Source organism: Trachemys scripta, chromosome 8 (genome assembly GCF_013100865.1).
Source record: "Trachemys scripta elegans isolate TJP31775 chromosome 8, CAS_Tse_1.0, whole genome shotgun sequence".
Taxonomy (NCBI): domain Eukaryota; kingdom Metazoa; phylum Chordata; order Testudines; family Emydidae; genus Trachemys; species Trachemys scripta.
Window position 1 is genome coordinate 91,279,971 of NC_048305.1, and position 20,132 is coordinate 91,300,102.

General features: G+C 45.1%; 1 protein-coding gene across 1 annotated transcript in view; it reads right to left on the reverse strand.

Annotated features, from left to right (window-relative positions):
* Positions 1-2,276: 2,276 nt before the first annotated feature.
* UBE2U (ubiquitin conjugating enzyme E2 U) overlaps positions 2,277-20,132 on the reverse strand; it is a 33,033-nt gene continuing 15,177 nt past the window's right edge. The window contains exons 7-10 of the mRNA XM_034780327.1: positions 13,680-13,768; positions 12,439-12,523; positions 7,156-7,269; positions 2,277-5,805 (exon numbers count right to left, since the gene is read on the reverse strand). Coding sequence (XP_034636218.1) covers positions 5,664-5,805; positions 7,156-7,269; positions 12,439-12,523; positions 13,680-13,768 — 430 coding nt within the window. The 3' untranslated portion in view covers positions 2,277-5,663. The remainder of the gene's footprint in view (positions 5,806-7,155; positions 7,270-12,438; positions 12,524-13,679; positions 13,769-20,132) is intronic.

A 20,132-nucleotide genomic window follows, 5' to 3' on the forward strand; every position in this document is an offset into this window, starting at 1 on the left:
CCAGAAGACCCCTCAAGAAATGGCAAGCTCTGCGGCCTTTAGGGCTACTTTGCACCAGCAGCGTAGCACAAATCAGCGGCAGCACAGCAGAGAACCCAACCCTCTGATTTTAGAGCTTTTTTTTTAAACTATGCACCATAAGTTGGGCATAAGGTACTTTGCTGTTGGCATTGATCCAACTAAGAATTTGTTCTTTCTTTGTTTCATCTGGAGTCAAATGAAAGATTTATTGGATTTAACTGCATTGCAAACAATATTTATAAACTTCTACCTTTATCTCGCTTACTTTTAAAGTGCTATCTTTTTGTCCTTGGCTGTTCTAAATTATTAACATATCCTACAGTGTGCTCAAGATAAGAGAACCTTCAGCTTTTATTCTCTCACCCTTTAGTCAAGCCAGTTTTGCTGTTTCTCACTGGATATCTTTGATCAGCCTGCTTGTTGGATGCTAAGCTACAGGGACACCACAGCTGAGAAAGAAAACAGGGAGGGAGCCAGCCCTTTCAAGAATCCTAGTGATCAGCAAGCACAAATCCCACCAGATTCAGAACTTTCTGGTGATCTAGGCAGATCATTTGGATTTGTACAAGCACAGGGCCAGGTTGTGGTGCTGCTCATCCTTTATGTGAAGGGTAGTACGTTTATAAATAGTTTAATAAGTTATTACTAGATGTTATAGTTGGACTCTGTAACAATTGAACATTTAGCATGTTAATCATTCATTGATGCTTTCTAAACTAATTTTGAATGTACCCTTAATGTAAAGTGTCACCATGATACCTTTATTCACAATGAGTAGTACCTTACTCCACAACTAGCCTCACTGATGTTGATGGGATTATTCATGATGCAAGGTACTATTCAAAGTTAGGTTCTCACAATGTGACCCACAGAAAGTATTAGAGAGACAAGGTGGGTGTGGTAATATCTTTTATTGGAGCAATTATTATCTCACCCACCTTGTCTCTCTAATATCCTGCGACCAACATGGCTACCACACTGCATGCCACCACAGAAAGTATAGCAGTGCAGGAGGCATAAGGTCATTGCCTTGCCCTCGGCCTGTATGGGTAACCCCCATTGACATCAGTGTGAATTATACTGTGGACTGAAGACAGTAGATGGTCCATACGTGCTAGTTTGCACACAAATTCTATATAGAGATACAGTCATAGATGTAACTTTCACTCCATGCATTTGAAGAAGTGGGTTTTTTACCCACAAAAGTTTATGCCCAAATAAATCTGTTAGTCTTTAAGGTGCCACTGGACTCCTTGTTGTTTTTGTGGACACAGACTAACACAGCTACCTCCTGATACTTGAAGTCATAGATGTATCTACTGAGGATAATGAGGAGGGATGTGTCCCTCCCCTGTATTTTTACGATCCTGTTGATGACCCCTTTAATGTGGTTGCAGCAGGAGTCATGCATTTTCTCTCAATGCTTTTATATAATGCTCATCACCAGGGTGTCTGGTTTCTCCCCCCACAACTTTTTAGTGGTTGCACACATATACACGTATGAATTTAACAGCTCCTATGTGAAAATATAGTGCTGCCTTTATATACAGCTTTTGCCAGTGTTCTTGAATCTAGGGTTACCATATTTGAATATTGGAAAAAGAGGACACTCCACGGGGCCCCAGCCCCACCCCTTCTGCTTCCCCGCCCCTTCCCTGCCCCCATTCCAACCCCTTCCCCAAAGTCCCCGCCTCAACTCCGCCCCCTCCCCTGAGCGCCCCGCATTCCCCCTCCTCCCTCCAAGCCATGCAAAACAGCTGCCCGAGCGCTACCGGCTTCACGGTTTGCCGGGCAGCCCCCAGACCTCCAGACCCTGCGCCCCCGTCCGGGCACTTCCCCAGCGCAGCAGCAGCCAGAGCCGGGAAGCAGGAGCTGCAGGCGGATTTCCCTGCAGCAGCGGCGGCTCCGGCTGTTGCTGTGCTGGGGAAGCGCCCGGCTGGGGGCGCAGGATCTGGAGGTCTGGAGGCTGCCCAGCAAACCATGAAGTACCGCTCGGGCAGCTCAGCTCTTCAGCTGCACAGAGCTGAGGTGTCTCAGAGCAGCAGCAGCCGCTGCTGCTGAGGGGAATCCACCTGCAGCTCGCAGCCTGCCGGAGCCCGCTCTAAGGTAAGCCCGGGACTGGGGCAGGGATGCCGGCAAAGCTAGGAGTATTTTCCCGGACATGTTCGGCTTTTTGGAAATTCCCTCCGGATGGGGATTTGAGGACCAAAAACCGGACATGTCCGGGAAAATCCAGACGTATGGTAACCCTATTGAATCCGATGTTCCTACTGGGTGAAACTTATTTAAAAGAGAGAGCACGCATAAGGGAACCGACATGCATGTGATCAACTTTCCTTACTTGCCATGATAAAGCATAACAGAAGTTTTGTCACAGAGACATTCCACTATGCTGCATTAAACATCCTTCCACACCAAAGGATACACTGTTTCTAATAAATAGCTAAGGAGTTATAGTTATAAACAATTAAAGACAGAAACACCCAAGACGTCACTAAAAATAGACAGATAAAATGCAGATCCCTCTGAAGAGGATGCAACAGTTTGTGTATTACATAGTAATATAGCGCCATCTAGAGGATACTGTGCTTTAAAAAAAACCCTAAAAGCAAAACCAGAGAGCCCGATTCTGATTGTACTTATACCAGTGTAAAGCTGAAGTAATTCCACTAGCATTATATCGGTGTAAAGTCAATGCATGTATAATCAGAATTGGGTCCAAACAGCATTATTGGCTGATTTGTATCAAATGCATGTAGACAAACCAATGAATTAGCAAGTTTCTCTCTGTATGCACAACTGACTGGGTATCCCATTACTCCCCACTACAGATAGACTTGATATGAGCGCATAGCATCGCACACACGCATTGTAGGGAGAATACCCCGCATACAACATATGGCATATGAAACAAAGGTCACACACAAGAGCCCATAAAAATCTGATCCAAAATTTAAGGGACTTCTCAAACTTGCAATGCAGAGCCCTGACATGTTTTATGCTGGAAACATTGGGGCTAGATTTATACTGAAAATTATAGAAAGCAATTGTTGCTGGAGATCATTTTTCCACATATGTTCGACAGAATTAAAATAAGATGTGCATTCACAAACTGAAATTCTAACTACAGCTTCACACAGTCCGGTAACCCTCTGCATTCTAAAGCCATGTACAGAGTTGTCTGAATGGACATGGTCAACATCAGGGCAACAGTGATCTTCCCCTCTCTTCAAATGCAAGTCTGCCGGGGCTAATTCTTTTCCAGGACTATTCCTTGTCCTTTGACTGCAGTGTGTGGAAATATTTATATTATTTTCGGCAAAAGAGTTTATAAATCATTCCAGATGTGCATGTGTAGCTCTGCACAGCTTGAAACTTTGTTCCTCCCACAGCTATGTTCCTTGTTTAAGTTGGGTGATCTCAGAACTCATGAAACTTCCTAAGTAAATAGAGGCTATAAAATGCACTAAACAGAAATGTTAGCTCTTCTAAAGGAAGCCTACAGTTTATGAAAGTAATTGGGGAGTTCCAAATGTATGTTATTTTGTCTTAGAAACAAGTTTTAACTTAAATGCCTGCATTTTTACAGATCTCTAGAGACCGCAAATGAGATCAGAGCCCCTTTGGGGTGGGCAGTGTGCAAACACATGGAGAGAGACGGACCCCACCCCAAAGAGTTTGCAATCATAATAGAAAAGGCAAACAAAGGATGGGACAGGAAACAAAGGCTCCAAGAGGTGAATTGTCCACAGCATGCAATAGGTAGCAGCAGAGCCAGGAAGAGATCCCAGGTCATTTACGTCCCAGTTCAGTACACTATCCATCTATCTTAGGTACTTACAATGCCCCTGTGACTGGGCGTGCCTCTGTGGTGTGCCCTCGTGGCCCATCAGGGCACGACTCACCGAGCCACAGGTCTTTGACTGTAGGCCAGCTGTCCTTCCAGCTAAGACACACTTCAGACCTACCCCTTCCAGGCTGCTGTGGTCAAAAGAAATCAGGAACAAGAAACCACAGCTCAAAACTAGGTTTTCTGATGAACGTTCAGTGCGACCCTCCCTTCTATTCAGGGCTTGTCTTCAAACAGTTCATACTTCAGCTGATCTGCCAGGGTCTGGTCGTCCCTTCTAATGGGCCTTGTCTGACTGACAAGCTAGTTCAGTCTCTGGGCTGCAGCCAGGCTTCTCACAGCAGGAGAAGCAGATTTGAGGGAGCTCGGTCTCCTCCTTTTAACTCCCCTCTCCATGCTTCACATTTGCTGCCAGCGTAGTAGGATGGGGCTCATTGGCTCCCCAGGCTCTCGTTAACCCTTTCGTTGACAGTGTGGGGCCTATCTGCTTCATCACAGCCCCCCACCCTCACTGTAATAGCTGAGCACCTAACAATATCTCATGTGTTTATCCTCACAACACTCCTGTGAGGAAGGGAAGTCTATTATCCTCATTGTACAGAGGAGAAGCTGTACTAGATTCTAAATATTTTTCAAAGTTTACCAAATAACTGACATTTCTAATTGATTCCACCACAAACTATCATTTGTTCCCCTTACCAGTCTTCTCTGGCTTTAGGTTCCCCTATGACACACAGTGCACCACTAGTATTAGTTAAATGATAGTAGTACCTAGAAGCCCCAGTCAGGACTGGTACTAGGCACCATACAGACACAGAGCAAAAGGACAGTCCCTGGCTCAAGCAGCTTACAATCTACAACGTTTGTAAACTCCACCAAAAACTAGATGGTTTTATCGGCCTGACTCTGCAGTCCCTAAGTCAGCAAATCCCCTGCTGAGCTGAATAAGAGAACCTGATTGGGTCTTGAAATCTAGGTAGCATGGATTAAGGCCATAGGCCTTATTTCTTCCTTTATGAATCCTTCCCCTCTTTTTTCACATACCTGTGATTTACCAGACTATTAACCACCAGACTAGTAGGCCTAAACTGAGCTGCCTTTATAACCTAGATAAGACCACTATTGACAAGCCAGAAAGTTAGGGTTAAGAGACACATTGAGTTCTTTCCCAGAAGCTGTACAACATTCACTCCTTTCTCAGCTAACATTGGTTCAGGGATCACGTATATTAAAGGCTGCATCATACCCTATAAGCATGAAAGGTCAGAGTTAAGGTTACAAGAACAACATTAGCTTTGCCATTTTCTGTTTTTTGAGTGCTTAAAGACAGAACTTTAAAGTGTGGTTTGACTATAAAAATGATTATGGAGAAATGGTCTCTTCTTAATAGATCTGATGCCAAACACACAGAGAGAGCAGATCTTCTGTCTGTAATGACCAACCCATTTTTTACTCCGTTAAGTCCTCTAGAGCGAACACAACTAAGAGAGTGCACTGCAGAGTCTGTTCCATCTTGTGCAGCACCAATAGAGAGATGTAATACGATCCAACCGGTAACTCCACAGCAAATCCACTGAAGCCAATGTGGTGACACAGGTATCAGCAAATAATCTAGTTCACAGAGGTGAGATTCCTGCTCAGTTTTTACTCACCTTCTCGTTGAAACTGATAGGAATTTGCCTGAATAAAGAGTGAATGAGAACTGAGGATTCACCCCATAGGAATGGTACAGAAGTTTTTGTTAAATGGTAAGAAAAAAGTGTTTCCATGTCTGTATGTGTGATCTCACAGTTTAATCCTCTAATCCTTTGGTACAAAGAGTGTTAGTCCAGGCTACTAGATTGTCCACTTCACTCTCCCATGGCTCTTCCTCTTTGCTGTGGGGTCTCTTTTCACCTGCTGCTTGACTTTTTGATACTGGACCAGGGACATCGATGGTTTGAAATATGCATAGCAGAACAGATTAATAAAGAGAAAGGAGACAACAGGTAAGTACAAATAAGTTTGCCAAAACAAGCTACAGTCACATTTTTCATTTTTAAAATGCAGATCTTAATTTGCCTGATTTCTGGATCCATATCTCCTAGGCATATACAGAGACTGTACATACTATAAATCACGTGATACCTATATGAAAAAATGGCAGAATCGTGTGATAAACCACATTTATCTGTCCTCTGAACTCTGACCGCTATCCCATCTAAACTGGGACTACTTCTAACATCACAAATTGCTTTAATCAACTGCCATCGAATTAAAACCAAAACTCCAACCTATCAAATGTGGAGTTTCTCTCCCATCTTACACTGGGACTCAGGCTCAGGACAAAGCAATGTTCTGTCCTGGACCAGAAACAAGTTCTTTCTGCCATTCACACCACTACACTCATAGTATTAAAGACTGTGTCAGTAGGACTCCGTTGACTCCCACATGTAACAGCTACGGTTCAGCTCTCCATTTCATCATTAAGAGCCTGCCCTGTATCTTTTACTAGTGAAAATGTGACCTAATTCCTGATCCTAGACATATAGAGTCTGATTCTCCTCTCTTTTACACAGGTGAAACTTCATTCACTTCAGTGGCGTTACACCTACTTTTCACTAGAGCAAGTCAGGAGAATCAGACCTGTAAACTTGATTCTCATCTGGAGCCTGATCCATTGAAGTGAATGGAAAGATTCCCATAGTCTTCAATGAGGTTTGGATCAGGTGCCTGGTCAGTTTTCACTGAAGGGTGGAAGTTCATATGCAAGTTCCATTTATGCTTTGGTCAACAGAGAATAAAAACTGCAACCAGTACAAAGGCATAGGAGATTTGAATCCAGGCATATACTGATCAACACAATTTCTGCCCTTGAACCTGATACTGCTCCATCAATGTCAACTGGAGTTTTACCCTCAACAGAAACAGGATTGGGTCCATAATGCCAACACTCTTCAGGCCTGATTCAAACGTCACATTGGTTTTAAAATATAATGAAGCTAATTCTGATTTACACTAGTGTAAGTGCAGGGCCGGCGCAACCCATTAGGCAACCTAGGCGGTCGCCTAGGGCACTAATATTCGGGGGGCGACGGCCGGATCTTCGGCCGCCCCGGTCGTCGTCGGTATTTCGGGGGTGGGACCTTCCGCCACCTCTGTCGGGGGCGGCATTTTGGGGGCGGGACCTTCCGCCGCCTAGGGCAGCAAAAAAGCTGGCGGTGCTCCTGTGTAAGTGAACAGTAAATCAGGTTCTACGTGCAGATATCAGAAACATTACATTGTATGGTACTGATTCTTTACCTGGAGTTTGGTAAAGCAGGTTGTTGTCCTGTTCCATTTTCCTAATTTCTATCAGTTTCTCATCTATTGTTTGTTGCCTTTGCTTTCTGATGAGTTGAGAGACAATAGCATTGTATCTGTAAGCAGAAACAGAAGTAAATTAATGGATACTATCAAACATAAATTTGGTTAAAACTAACTTCTATAGGGCCCAAATCAACAGAACACTTAAGCATGTGCTCAACTTCAAATGTGCTTAAGCCCATTCCTAGTCAGCAAAGCACTAAGAAGCTGTAATAAATAAGAACCTGAAAGTGACACTAATTATCTATATGGTTCTGTAACTCTGGCCTTAATCCAGCAAAGCACTTAAGCACATGCATAATTTTAAACATGAAAAGTTCCACTAAAGTCAATGGGATTACTTGCATAATTAAAGTTAATCATGTGCTTAAGTGCTTTGCTAGATCAGGATCGGAGTGTTTGGCACTTTGCAGAACTAAGCCTTATAGACATATGTAAAACTGAGCTTGTCTACACTGGTCAGGTAATGGACGCTACCGGGGTGTGATTTCTAAAGCATACTAATGGGTTGTGCATTAATTAGTCCATGTAGACCTGCTGGTGTGCACTTAAGGTTCCCTGCACTTTAATAATCTGAGATGTTACTTGTGACACAAGTACAAAAACGTGAATTTCTAGCACATGGTCTGATTTTTAAGCTGACAATGTCCCTTTCAGTCTTCTCATTCAAAAAACTTGCCTGCCATTTTAAACAGGTTACATTTGGAGACAGAAAGTGCAAAGCAGTGGATTGAAAAGGTAAAGGGGAGTCCAATGGGAAGGGTGGATTAAGTGCAACTCTAAAAAGTAATGGTTTCTATTTCCTACTGGAACAGAATACACCACTGTATTCAAACCCTGCACACTATTTTGATAATCTTTGTACAAAGTATGCTTTGCAATATATCATCCGAAAACTCATAATTTGCTGGTCAGTATCGTCCTGATAAAATATGTGTGACCAGGGCTGGCTTTAGGAAGTGCGGGGCCTGATTCGAATACCCGGCGGCAGTCCGGGTCTTTGGCGGCACTTCGGCGGCAGCTCCTTCACTCGCTCTGGGTCTTCCGTGGCACTGAAGGACCCACCACCAAAATGCCGCTGAAGACCCAGAGCGAGTGAAGGATCCTCCACTGAAGTGCCGCCGAAGACCCAGACCGCTGCCAGGTGAGTAAAAATTAAAAAGTTAGGCGCTCTTCTTTAGGGCGCAGGGCCCTCTTAGGCACGGGGCCCGATTCGGGGGAATCGGCCTAGTGCCGGCCCTCTGTGTGACAACATTGTAGGTGAAGTTATAAGATTCCCCTGCATGGTGTTATTAACACATGTTCCAAACGCCATAGCACTGCCCAAACAGAAGTTTGCAAACAGGTCTGTCCTAAACAAAGGAATGTATGCTCTGCTTAATTTGCATTTAAGCAGCAACAGAATCATCAAGCAGGAATGGAAACAAAGAAAAACAGATGACAGATGGAAAAAAAGAGGAGGAAATATCCTTCCACATAGACTCTTTGGCTCCTGGGTCTCAACTGGAAATGTTTTTCAAGAGGGAACTGAAACTATAAAAGGAGGGACAAATACCCCGCGGCACCTTTTTCTCTTTCCCTGCCTATCGCATTCACTGTGCCTGAAGAGACACAGGAAGCAGGCATGGGACTCTGGGAAAGGGGTCCTGACCTGAGAGTTTGATCAGTAATCTGCTGAAGCATGTGGTGAGAAACTTTGCTTGAACCTAAGATAGTTTGTTAACTTAGGCATTAGTAAATGTCTTCTCTTTATTTTCCTGGTAACCATTTCTGACTTTTATGCCTCATTACTTGTACTCATTTAAAATCTCTCTGTGTAGTTAATAAATTTGTTTTACTGTTTTAGATAAAACAGTCTGATCAGGTTGAAGTTTCTGGGTAACTCCATTTGGTGTAACAAGTCGTGTGCATATTATTCCTTTAAAGGAATAATGGACTCAGTATATTTGCATTGCTCAGGAGAGGGCTGGGCAGTACAAGACGTGTTTCTGGGGGGAAATCTGAGACTGGGAGTATGTTGGGACTGGTGTTCTTTAAGGCTGGTAAGAGCCAAAGTATGGCTAGCTGGCTGCATTACACACAAAGACATAGCTGGGAGTGACTTACGTGCTGGAGGCTGTTTGTGAACCACAAAGCATTGTACAGGGCACCCCAGGTTACAGGGCAGGGGTGGCACAGCTACTCAATCTGGATTGTACCCTGGTACGTCACACCTACACTCTCATTCTGCCTCAAGGATTCATTTACTATTGTTAACATCTCAGACTTCTCTCCACTTTCTGTCTGCACCATTAGAATATAACTAAGTGTGTGAGAGAAGACTGTTGGAGTAATTAAATTCATAGTATGATGTACTTTATTTTCTCTTGACTGGTAGAGAATATTTGATGTATTCATACTTTCTGGAACATTTATGATCCCTCTGCAGTGGGGAAAAGGCTATAGAACGGGCTGCTGTTAATGGGACTTTTAATTTATCTTTGATCACATGAAACTAAAAGTTCAACTACATGAAAAGAACATTTGTTCAATGCATTCTCTTTCCAGCCACAAGGTGGCAAACAAGGTTTTAGCTTTTGATAAATAATATTGCACCACTGTTTTCAGGTAGGAAGAGTTAAAAAATAAAAAAAATATGTAGAAGTGTACTGGCTTTATGTACTTTTTCTTGTGAAGTAACCCAGCAGCACTGAATTTAAAAAAGGAAATGGTGCTCAGTTAGTCTACGTGGTTGGAATGCCTTTTCATATCAGAGGAGGAAAAATACAAAAGGATCAATCTTTACACATTCATTACCACATTAAGTCACTTAACCTCTCTGGTTCCTCAGTTTCCTCATGTACAAAATGAAGGTAATGGAGTTACCTACCACACAGGGGAATTGTGCAGTTGCATTAATTAGTAAAGCACTTTGAGATCCTCAGTTGAAAGCTTGTCTCAAGTTCTTTGCTGAACGGGGGCCTATAGCTGTGTGCTGGGGAACTTCATCATTCCTTTTATTCTCATCTTCAGAAAACTTCCCTCTGACATAAAACCTGACCATTAATTTTCAAGATCCTCCAACACTCCAGGCCATTCCACATGCCCTCCAGATACTAATTCTTTACTGTTCACCCCTTTTGTCCCTGCACACTATCTTCCTTCTGCCACTATCAGAAGATTTATCCATCTGCCCTGACTCTCTGGCTGCTTTAAATGCCATTTCAAGATCCATCTCTGCTTTCTGGTCTATGATTTTATAACATCACTAAAATTATAAACAACATATTGTGTACCTGGGTGTCCCTTGTGACCAACCATTCTCTCTGTATCACTGCCCTAAGGGCTGCCAACTCTCCAGGAATTCATCTGACCAAAATTGGCAACTATCTTATCTAGCAATGATGTGCCACATTCAGCTATTTGTTACTCCAGGGTAAATCATAGGCTTAGCAGAGTTAGTCCAGATTTTTACTGGTGTAACAGAGCTGAATTAGACTCAACACTAATTACCTACACACTAGTGTAGTAAATGAATGCACCTAATCAGCTGTGAAATATCTTGTAATATTTTTATATGAATAGTGTTATACAAAAGCAAACTGGGTTGCAATCTACTTTATAATGGTTCATGAATGAGCTACAACTTTAATAAGAAAACGTAAACTATTTTATTATATAGTCAACAATTAAGGTTGTTTCTGCATTGATGTCAGAAAATTTGGCCTCTTACTTCCCTACCCAATGCTACGAGCGAAGGACATATTGCAAGCTTTAAAGCACAAGCATGTTTTGTGAGCTGTTTGCAATTGGGGAAAGAATACTGTACGAGAGGTAACTCTGTTTGAACCTGGTTCCGGGCATTTGAACCTGCCTTTGATTAATCAAACCCAGAAGTTCAAAGACAGAAAAAAAAATCTGTTAAAAGTATATGGTCTCCTACCACCAGATGGCAGTGAGATGTGGCTATTTCAAACCAATAGATTCCCTCCTCTACCCACTCCCCCCCAAAAAAACACACAGTAATTTCCTTTCCAGCTCTAATGAAACTAACATGAAAAATGTGCTATGCTTGACAGTGAAAAAGACAGCTTTCTGAAACAACTCCTGACTGTTAATCCATATGCAAAAATGGACAGATGAGTTTAAAAGGACAAGTTTCTGGTTTTTCTGAATATTTTCTTGGGTCATATAGGATGCTGTGGCACTACATAATGAAACAATTATCAAACATACAAAACAAAGGAGTTCTGTTAAAGGAAATAAAACAAGGAAGTCATGTCAAAGGAAAATTAACCTTATATTCTAGAGGTTTCTTCAGAAAGAAAAATAAGCTTTTAATTTGGGTTAAGAACTTGCTGTCCTTCAAATTCAACCTGAAATTACCCGTTCATTTTCTTCCGATTCATGCTGAAGGCAAATAGGATTTGACTGGTAAAAGGGGTTCCTAACTTTTTTGGCCTATTGTAAAGCTTCAGAAGTAATAAAAAGGAGTGAGAAAGTCCAGTTTGATCGGAAAGATTACAGGGCAGCACAATGACCTTGCATTTTGCTTTGCCTTTTCCTTATGAATGTGCTTGGAAACAGGGTTTCAGTCACAGGGGAACTTATTGAAAAATGTGAGTAGGCACTCAACATTTAAGGGCTTTGATCCAGATCCTCAGCTGACTTTACTTGCCTGAGCTGTGTTTGGCAGGGTGGAAGGAAGCGGTGGAGAATCTATGGGAGTCTCAGAGTGATTCGGGTGTTCAAGAGGCTCACCTTACTGCTGGTCCCTAAAAAAGCAGCATGCATCCATTCTAGTTAGGGTGACCACATGTCCTGTTTTTAAAGGGACAGTCCCATTTTTTGGGACTTTTTCTTACATAGGCGCCTATTTACTGCTCCCCCCATCCCCTGTCCTGTTTTTTCACAGTTGCTATTGGTCACCCTAATTCTAGTAGAGCCCTGTCCTAGAATTTTCTTGGACATTACTAGGTAGGAATCCTACATTGCTTCTGTTCCCAATGCCCTCTACCCTCAGACCATCCACACAACACAGGGTGGGATTTGGCCCTAAACCTCAAAATCAAAGACACAGTTCAGAGCAATTATCGACAGTCTGGTAACATTTTGTAGGGTACAAATATGAACAGCCAGCAATTATAACAAAAGCACTGCAGTTCAAATGTTGCCGTTGCATATGCAAAGACCCTGGGTCTAAATGTCTAGCAATTTAAGCTCAGTGGATTTAAGCCACTTACGTATTCTCATCCCATTCTCCTGTTTCTCTCACATTTTTTGCCTTCCAGCCATAGCAGTTCCCTATAAATGTTGGATCTTCAAACACTATAATGGCATAATTACAGAAAGTTACAGTTAGAGAAAAAGATGCACCAATCATCACATTCCCTGAAGAAATATTAAAATCAGAGTAGTACAAGCACATGCATCACTTGGAGAAGTTTATAGCAGAATGCTGCACTATTAAAGTCAATGAGACTTTTGCTATCAACTGCAATGGAATCAGGACCTCAACCATTAACAACTACGTATTGCTATTAATAAGGTCCCTGGGCCAGACTCTGACCTTAGTTAAAAGGGGGTAAATCTGAAGTAATTCCATGAAACTCAGTGGAGTTACTCTGATAAACACTAGTGTAATTGAGAGCAAATTTTGATAGTTTGTCTTAGGTGGATGGCAACACTATATGTGCACTTTTAAAGTATTATGAATAAAACAACAAAACAGGACAAGAATTACCACTGAAATGCATGAACATAAAATGGTGATTATATGATACACATTTCTTTTGAATAGAATATATAATAAATAACAATATAAACCTGATCCTGCAGACTGAAACTCCAATAAGTAATCCCCCATAAATCCTGTTAAAGCATTGTCATGCATCCAAGTGTGCTGGTAACTTAGTTACAACAGACTTTGGTGGTGGAACATTGCATTATCATCAGAGCACTGTGTTGGCCACAGTTCACATCGGTTTTGTTTTGATCTTATCCTCCTCTAAAAACGTTTTCCTACTCATCATAATTGTATACACTTCACTAATGACTCCTTAATACGTTTTCTTCCATACAAACCCAGGTTTTCAAACTTCCTAACAAGAACTTACTTAGATTGTAAGTTCCTGGGGGCAGAGACCTTCTTTTTGTTCCATGTTTGTACATTGGACCCGCTGTGCTAGGCGGAGTCCATGACTGGGACTCCTAGGCCAATGCAATAATAAATAAGAATAAGGGCCTGATCTTCAACTGGTGTAAACTGACATAGCTCTATTAAAGTCATTGCAGCTATGTCAATTTACATCACCTGAGGATCTGACACTCATTTGTGGATGCTTAGGATACATGGCTTGATTCTGATCTCACAATCAGGAACAACTCCACTGAAGTCAAAGTTGTTACACTAGTGTAAATCCAGCAGGAGAGAAGAATCAGGTCCATTATGTTTAATTTTACTAAATCAGGCATATCATCTTACATGGGGCTTTAAAATGTTCTGCTGCTTTTGATGTGGCTATTCCTGACCACATCCTGTGGTAATCTTCAAACGAAATGGTTGTAATCCTTCTGAAAATATAAATGCATAGTAAAGTTTCTGGTGATCAGACAATTCGGTAGTAAACACAGATTTTCATGCATAACCTTCCACAAAACAACAGAATGAATTAAAAGGGTTTTAAATTATTGCTTTACTGGCTGCTCACAAATGACAGAGATATAGCGTCACTAGTGTGTAAAGCAGCCAGCTTAAACAAGAGCAAACACTAATATTTTAAAGACGTTTTAGCTATGTTTACATGTTACCAGTTTATGAGACAACCAGATGGATTATTTTCATAGTCTGCCCTCCCCCCTATCCCCTTCCAGGGATTAGTTTAGCAGAAAAGAACCAATTTTCTGATTATTTATAAAACAGATCTGGTTAAGGGAATATAGAGCTGAAAGGGAAGGAATATATACCTTCTAAAATAGCTATCATACCTCACCAACAAACAACGCAGGGTAGAGTTTTTTTAAAACCCGCTTTATATGTTTTATGGCTATATCCAGGGCCGGCTCTAGGCACCAGCAAAACAAGCTGGTGCTTGGGGCGGCACATTTTTAGGGGCGGTATGGCCGGCGCCAGCATGCCGCCCCTAAAAATGTGCCCCGGCAGCCCGAGCTCACCTCCGCTGCTGCTGCCATGGAGCGCGAAACAGTTGATTCACGCACCGCTACTCGCCCTCCCTCCCAGGCTCTCAAACCTGGGAGGGAGGGGGAGCAGCGGCACGCGAATCAGCTGTTTCGCGCGCCGCAGCGGCTCGGGGTCTCCCCCTCCCTCCCAGGCTCTCAAACGTGGGAGGAGGGGGAGACTCTGAGTGGCCGCAGCGCGGGCGCCGCTTCTCCCTCTCCCTCCCTCCTAGGCTTGAGAGCCTGGGGGGAGGAGGCAGGGCTGGGGATTTGGGGAAGAGGCGGAGTTGAGGCGGGGCCGGGGGTGGGGTAATTAAAGAACGGGGGGCGGCCAAAATTGTTTTTGCTTTGGGCGGCAAAAATCCTAGAGCCGGCCCTGGCTATATCTTTAGTCTCAAAACTATTACACATATATTCAATATAAATGAAGCAAAGTGGTTATTTAAATATTGCATTTTTTAACTATTAATTGCATTACTGTCTGGTTTATTCACACTCACACTAGACCAAATTCTTCTCCCAGTTAAACTTTGCGCTCATTCTAACTTGCACCAAGGCTAATACAGTCCCCAGACAGCCTCACCCCCTCATCTATACCAAGGATTAAGATCAAGAGGAGAAATCCTGGCCCCACTCAACTCAATGGGAGTTTTAACATTGACTTCAGTGGAGTCAGGATTTCACCCCAAATCTCTATACAGACTCTAGAATAAAGACAAGAGTAGGGTTTCATGGCCCAGCTGCCTCAGAAATAACGTGACATAAAAAATCCATGAAAATAGTTTTGAAAAAGAGAAAAATACATCTTTTTTGTTAGCGACATGTCTCAGAAACAGCAAGTCAGACCACTTTGTTCTGTCCCAAAAATCTGGTCAAAGACCATTTATACTAGACATCAATTACAGAGATTTCGCTTGAGACATTTAGAAGATGGGGTTAAAGCCAAAAACTCAGGGGGGAAAAAGTTGGTTGTGACCTTATACTAATATATCTCCACAATACATTATTTTGTTCAAGATCCATTAGCCTTTTGAAATGTATTATCTCGTTTGCCATTATATGTTTTAAAAAAATTGTTTGGGTAGCTAAGTAAACTCTTGTTTTAATGTGGCGGGGGTGATTTTACCTAGATTATTAGCTCTGTCGGGCAGGGACTATCTTTTTTGTTCTACCTCTATACCACACCTAGCACAATAGGGTCTTGGTCCAGGAGTGGGACTTGCAGGTGCTACCACAATACTACTACTACTACTACTACTACTAATGATAATTTTCAGACACCCAGTGTTGGCCTACCTCTGCCCGCACTGAAATCAGTGGGAGTTTTATCCTGTGTGTCAGGGCTTGTCTACATGTCGCTTTAGTTAGGGTTACCATATTTTAATTTTTAAAAAGGTGGACACTCCATGGGGCCCCGGCCCCGCCCCAACTCTGCCCCCTCCCCTGAACGCTCCGCCCCCTGCTCCTCCCCCTCCCGCTTCCCGCAAATCAAATGTTCGCAGGAAGACTGAAACAGGGAGGCAGCAGGTAAGCTGGGGCTGGGGCGGCGTGCGGCGCGGCCCAGTCCGGCCCCCCTGGTCGAGCGGCTCCCTCCGGTGGCTGGCCGGCTGGCCCAGGCCAAGAGGCTCTGGCCCCGGCATCTCCCGCCCCGGTACCAGCCCCCGGCCAAGTGCCCGCAGCCCCGGCCCCAGCCGAGCACTGCGCCGGCCCTGGCTCCCGGCCAAGTGCCCGCGCCAACGGTCCCGGCCGAGCACCGCGCCGGTCCCAGCCCTCGGCCAAGTGCCTGCGCCGGCCCCCTGGCCGAGCACCGCGCCGGTCCCAGCCCTCGGCCAAGTGCCTGCGCCGGCCCCCTGGCCCCGTGCCCGCGCCCCCGGCTCCGGCCGAGCACCGCGCCGGTCCCAGCCCTCGGCCAAGTGCCTGCGCCCCCGGCCCCGGCTCCAGCCGAGCACCGCGCTGGCCCTGGCTCCCGGCCAAGTGCCCGCGCCAACGGTCCCGGCCCAGCATCGCGCCGGCCCCCGGCCAAGTGCCCATGCTCCTGGCCCCGTGCCCGCGCCCCCGGCCCCGGCCGAGCACTGCGCCGGCCCCGGCCCCCGGCCAAGTGCCTGCGCCCCCGGCCCAGCACCGCACCCCTGGCCCCAGCCCCTGCTGAGCACTGCGCCGGCCTCGCACCGCCGGGACCCTCCCTCCCTATTTTCCCGGACATGTCCGGCTTTTTGGGATTTCCCCCCGGACAGGGATTTGAGGCCCAAAAAGCCGGACATGTCCGGGAAAATCCGGACATATGGCAACCCTACTTTAGTCTGCACCAGAGGGGTGTAAATTTTAGTGCACACTATGTGTCATGCACTAACTGACCTATGTGGATCATGCTGGCATGCACTAGATGATCCCTAGTACATGTTAATGTAGTCCCATTTCAAACAGTAATATGTTAACATGCAGTAAGGAACGTCTATTGCGTGCCAGCAGGGTCCTGTGGACCAGTAGGCCAGTTAGTGTGCAACATGCTAGTGTGGACTAAAACGTATACCCCTCCGGTGTTGACAAAAGCACAGTATAGACAAGCCCTCAGTGAGAGCAGTTAGGCCAACGTTGGGTGCTTTTGAGAATCCTACCCGATAGCATCAGCTTTTGGAATACATGGACTTGGAAGACCACAAATTTATTGTCTTGCTTGGCTCTTCATTATGTACTGTATTGTCTTGTGCTGGGTGCTCTTGTTTCAATAAAGATACCTTTACAATTTAATCCTCATGTAACCCCTTTGGGGTTTAGAGAGCATGGCCCCTTTAAATCTTTTTCCTAGGGGGGAGAGTGAGAAAAAAGGAGGGAAACTCCAGGCGGGGCTCTAGAGCTCGGAGGGAGAGAGGTGGCAGCAGCCTGCAGGCCCTCGCAAAAGAAGCAGCAGAGAACCTGCTGGAAGCCTGGGGAGGACAGGGCGGCCGATCAGGGACACCCCAGGACAGGAGCCAGGAGGAGCCCTGTGCCAGGGAGGAATTGCCCGAGAAAGACAGGCCGGAGCTGGACCCAGTATCATGGCTGCCCAGACCTGCATGGGGCTGTGAGTACTGAGGCTTATGACTCTGCATTGGAAACAAGGAGGGAGGTTGCTAGCTAGTTAAGTGGGGAGTTGGTCGCTCTGTGTGGCTTTGCAGAGAGCGGCAGAAGAGGGCACCGGCCCCTGCCCCTCCCCCTCCCCTGCTTCCCATGAATCAAATGTTCGGAGAACAGAGTGGTCTCTAGTAGTCAAAGACCCTTCTTCCCTGTCCCCTCCAGTCTATGTCTATCCTATTGCTGTCTAACCCGCCCCAGCTCCTCATCTGATTTCAACTGCCCCCCACTACCGCTCTGGATTCCTTGTCCCAGTTTCCTGGTCCTGTCTCACTCTCCTCTCTCCCCGCCCCCATCCCTCAGATGGGATGTTCGTTCCAGATTGGCAAAATTATAAGGCTTCCCAACATTTCAACACTCCCCAATCTAAATTTTCGGTTGCTTAACTATAGGCTAGTTCTGCCTACAACAAAGCATATTCAGAACTTCTGATTAAAGGGATTATAAGTGTAGCAACCTCCATCATAGCTAGTCACCAAAGATTGAACCCGAGCCATCCAGACTTAAAAGCATGAGCTTCTACTACTTGAGTTCAAGCTATAACTCCCTTAGCTGGTAGCTATACTGTTATCCTCTAAAAATCCACCAGAGGAGGGCACAAAACACATGTTGGACAGTGAATTACAAAAGTGCCAAATATTATTATTAGACCTGCAATACTTTTCACAATGAACATCAGCGGGGGATAAACTGGGAGTTTAAGAATATTTGGAAAACAATTTTAGAACAACATTCAGTGCTGTGGTTTAAAAGAAAAAAAACCTGTTAAAACCCATAACTTAGCAGCATTCAGTGTTTGAAAAAAAAACAACTTCTAGGAGGGATACAAGTTAAGAATGTTGAAACAGGAAGATGTTATGCTTAGTTACCACTTGGGCAAGGCGGCGTGCTATGTAATACTTGCAAGATTTCACTGTAATATTTTACAATACATAGCAACACAATGCTGATTCCATTGATATTGTTGAGCAATTCATGCTGATTTTATTTCAGCCCACATCTTAATAGTTTTGAATACAAGATCACAATTTTCAGCTCAGTTGGTCTGAACATGCAGAGCTTTAAAATTGCTATGCTGTAAACTGTATATTAACTACAATTTTATAAACCTGCATGTCAGAGAACTGTGTGCCACTACTACTAGACAGTGGCACAAGGCAATTCAGTGTGAATCACAGAAATGTAGGACTGGAAGAGACATCAACAGGTCATCTAGTCAAACCCCTGCACTGAGGCAGGACTGAGTAATAACAACTAGACCATCCTTGACAGGTGTTTGTCTAACTTCTTAAAAAACTCCAATGACTGCTATTCCATAACCTCTCTAGGTAATTTGTCCAGTGCTTAACTACCTTTACAGTTAGGAAGTTTTCCCCAATGTCTAACCTAAATCTCCCTTGGTACAATTTAAGCCCATTGCTTCTTTTTCCTGCATGTCCTGAGTGGGACGGGGGTGGGTCCAGGCAGTGGGATTGGGGGAGGGAGGTCGAGAGAGTCGGTGGGTGTGTGGGGATGGACCGGGGGAAGCAGGGTGGAGGAAGTGAGGGGGACAGGACTGGGACTGGGGTGGGGGCTGAGGGGGATGGGACAGGACTGGGATAGGGCGAGTAGGATAGGGGCTGAGGGGAGCATGAATGGGACAGGGTAGAGAGAGCTGTGTAGAGTGGGGTGGGGCGGGGCGGGGGAGACAATGGGGCTGGGCTGGGGAGGGTCGGGGGTTGGGGAGAGGGACAGGGTCTGGAGGGGATGAGAGAGAGGGGAGCAGGACTGGAATGGGGAGAAGTTGAGGGGGTGGGACAGCAGGGGGAGTGATGGGGGTGGGATGATGGGGGAGGCTGAAGAAGAGATTTGGGGTAGGGCAAGGCTGAGGACAGTGGGTTGGGGGGAGCAGGGGGACTGTGGGGGAGGCTGTTGGAACGGGGGCAGGGACTGAGGGCAATGGGTTCGGGGTGGGAGGTACGGGGGGCTGCGGGGGAGGCTGAGGGAGCAGGGTCAGGGTGGGGGCTGAGGGCAGTGGGTCGGGTCTACACTGGCACCTCTCAACATTGCTGTGCCAGGCGGCAGACCTGCACCAGCGCTACCCTGGCGATGGAAGAGTCCTCAGTGGAAACGCAGACTTCATGACACAGACCCTCCTCGTCACTTCAAACCTGGCGCTGCTCTGGTCAGTCGCTAGGCTCTTGTCACTTTCAAACCCATGCAGGATATCTGGCTCTTTTTCAGTTCTCAGGTTAAGAAAAGCCTCTGCATTTTGTGAGGGCTTCAGCATTCACTTTCCTACTTGACAAATTGTCTGCCTGACACACTGCTCCCAGGGCATTCATCTTTATTCATTATCGGCAGGTCCACCAGATTAACGAGCAACACAGGGGGAAGCAACACAATGGTGTCATGGATTTTTAAGTATCAGAGGGGTAGCCGTGTTAGTCTGAATCTGTAAAAAGCAACAGAGGGTCCTGTGGCACCTTTGAGACTAACAGAAGTATTGGGAGCATAAGCTTTCGTGGGTAAGAACCTCACTTCTTCAGATGCAAGTCTTGCATCTGAATAAGTGAGGTTCTTACCCACAAAAGCTTATGCTCCCAATACTTCTGTTAGTCTCAAAGGTGCCACAGGACCCTCTGTTGCTTTTTACAGATTCAGACTAACA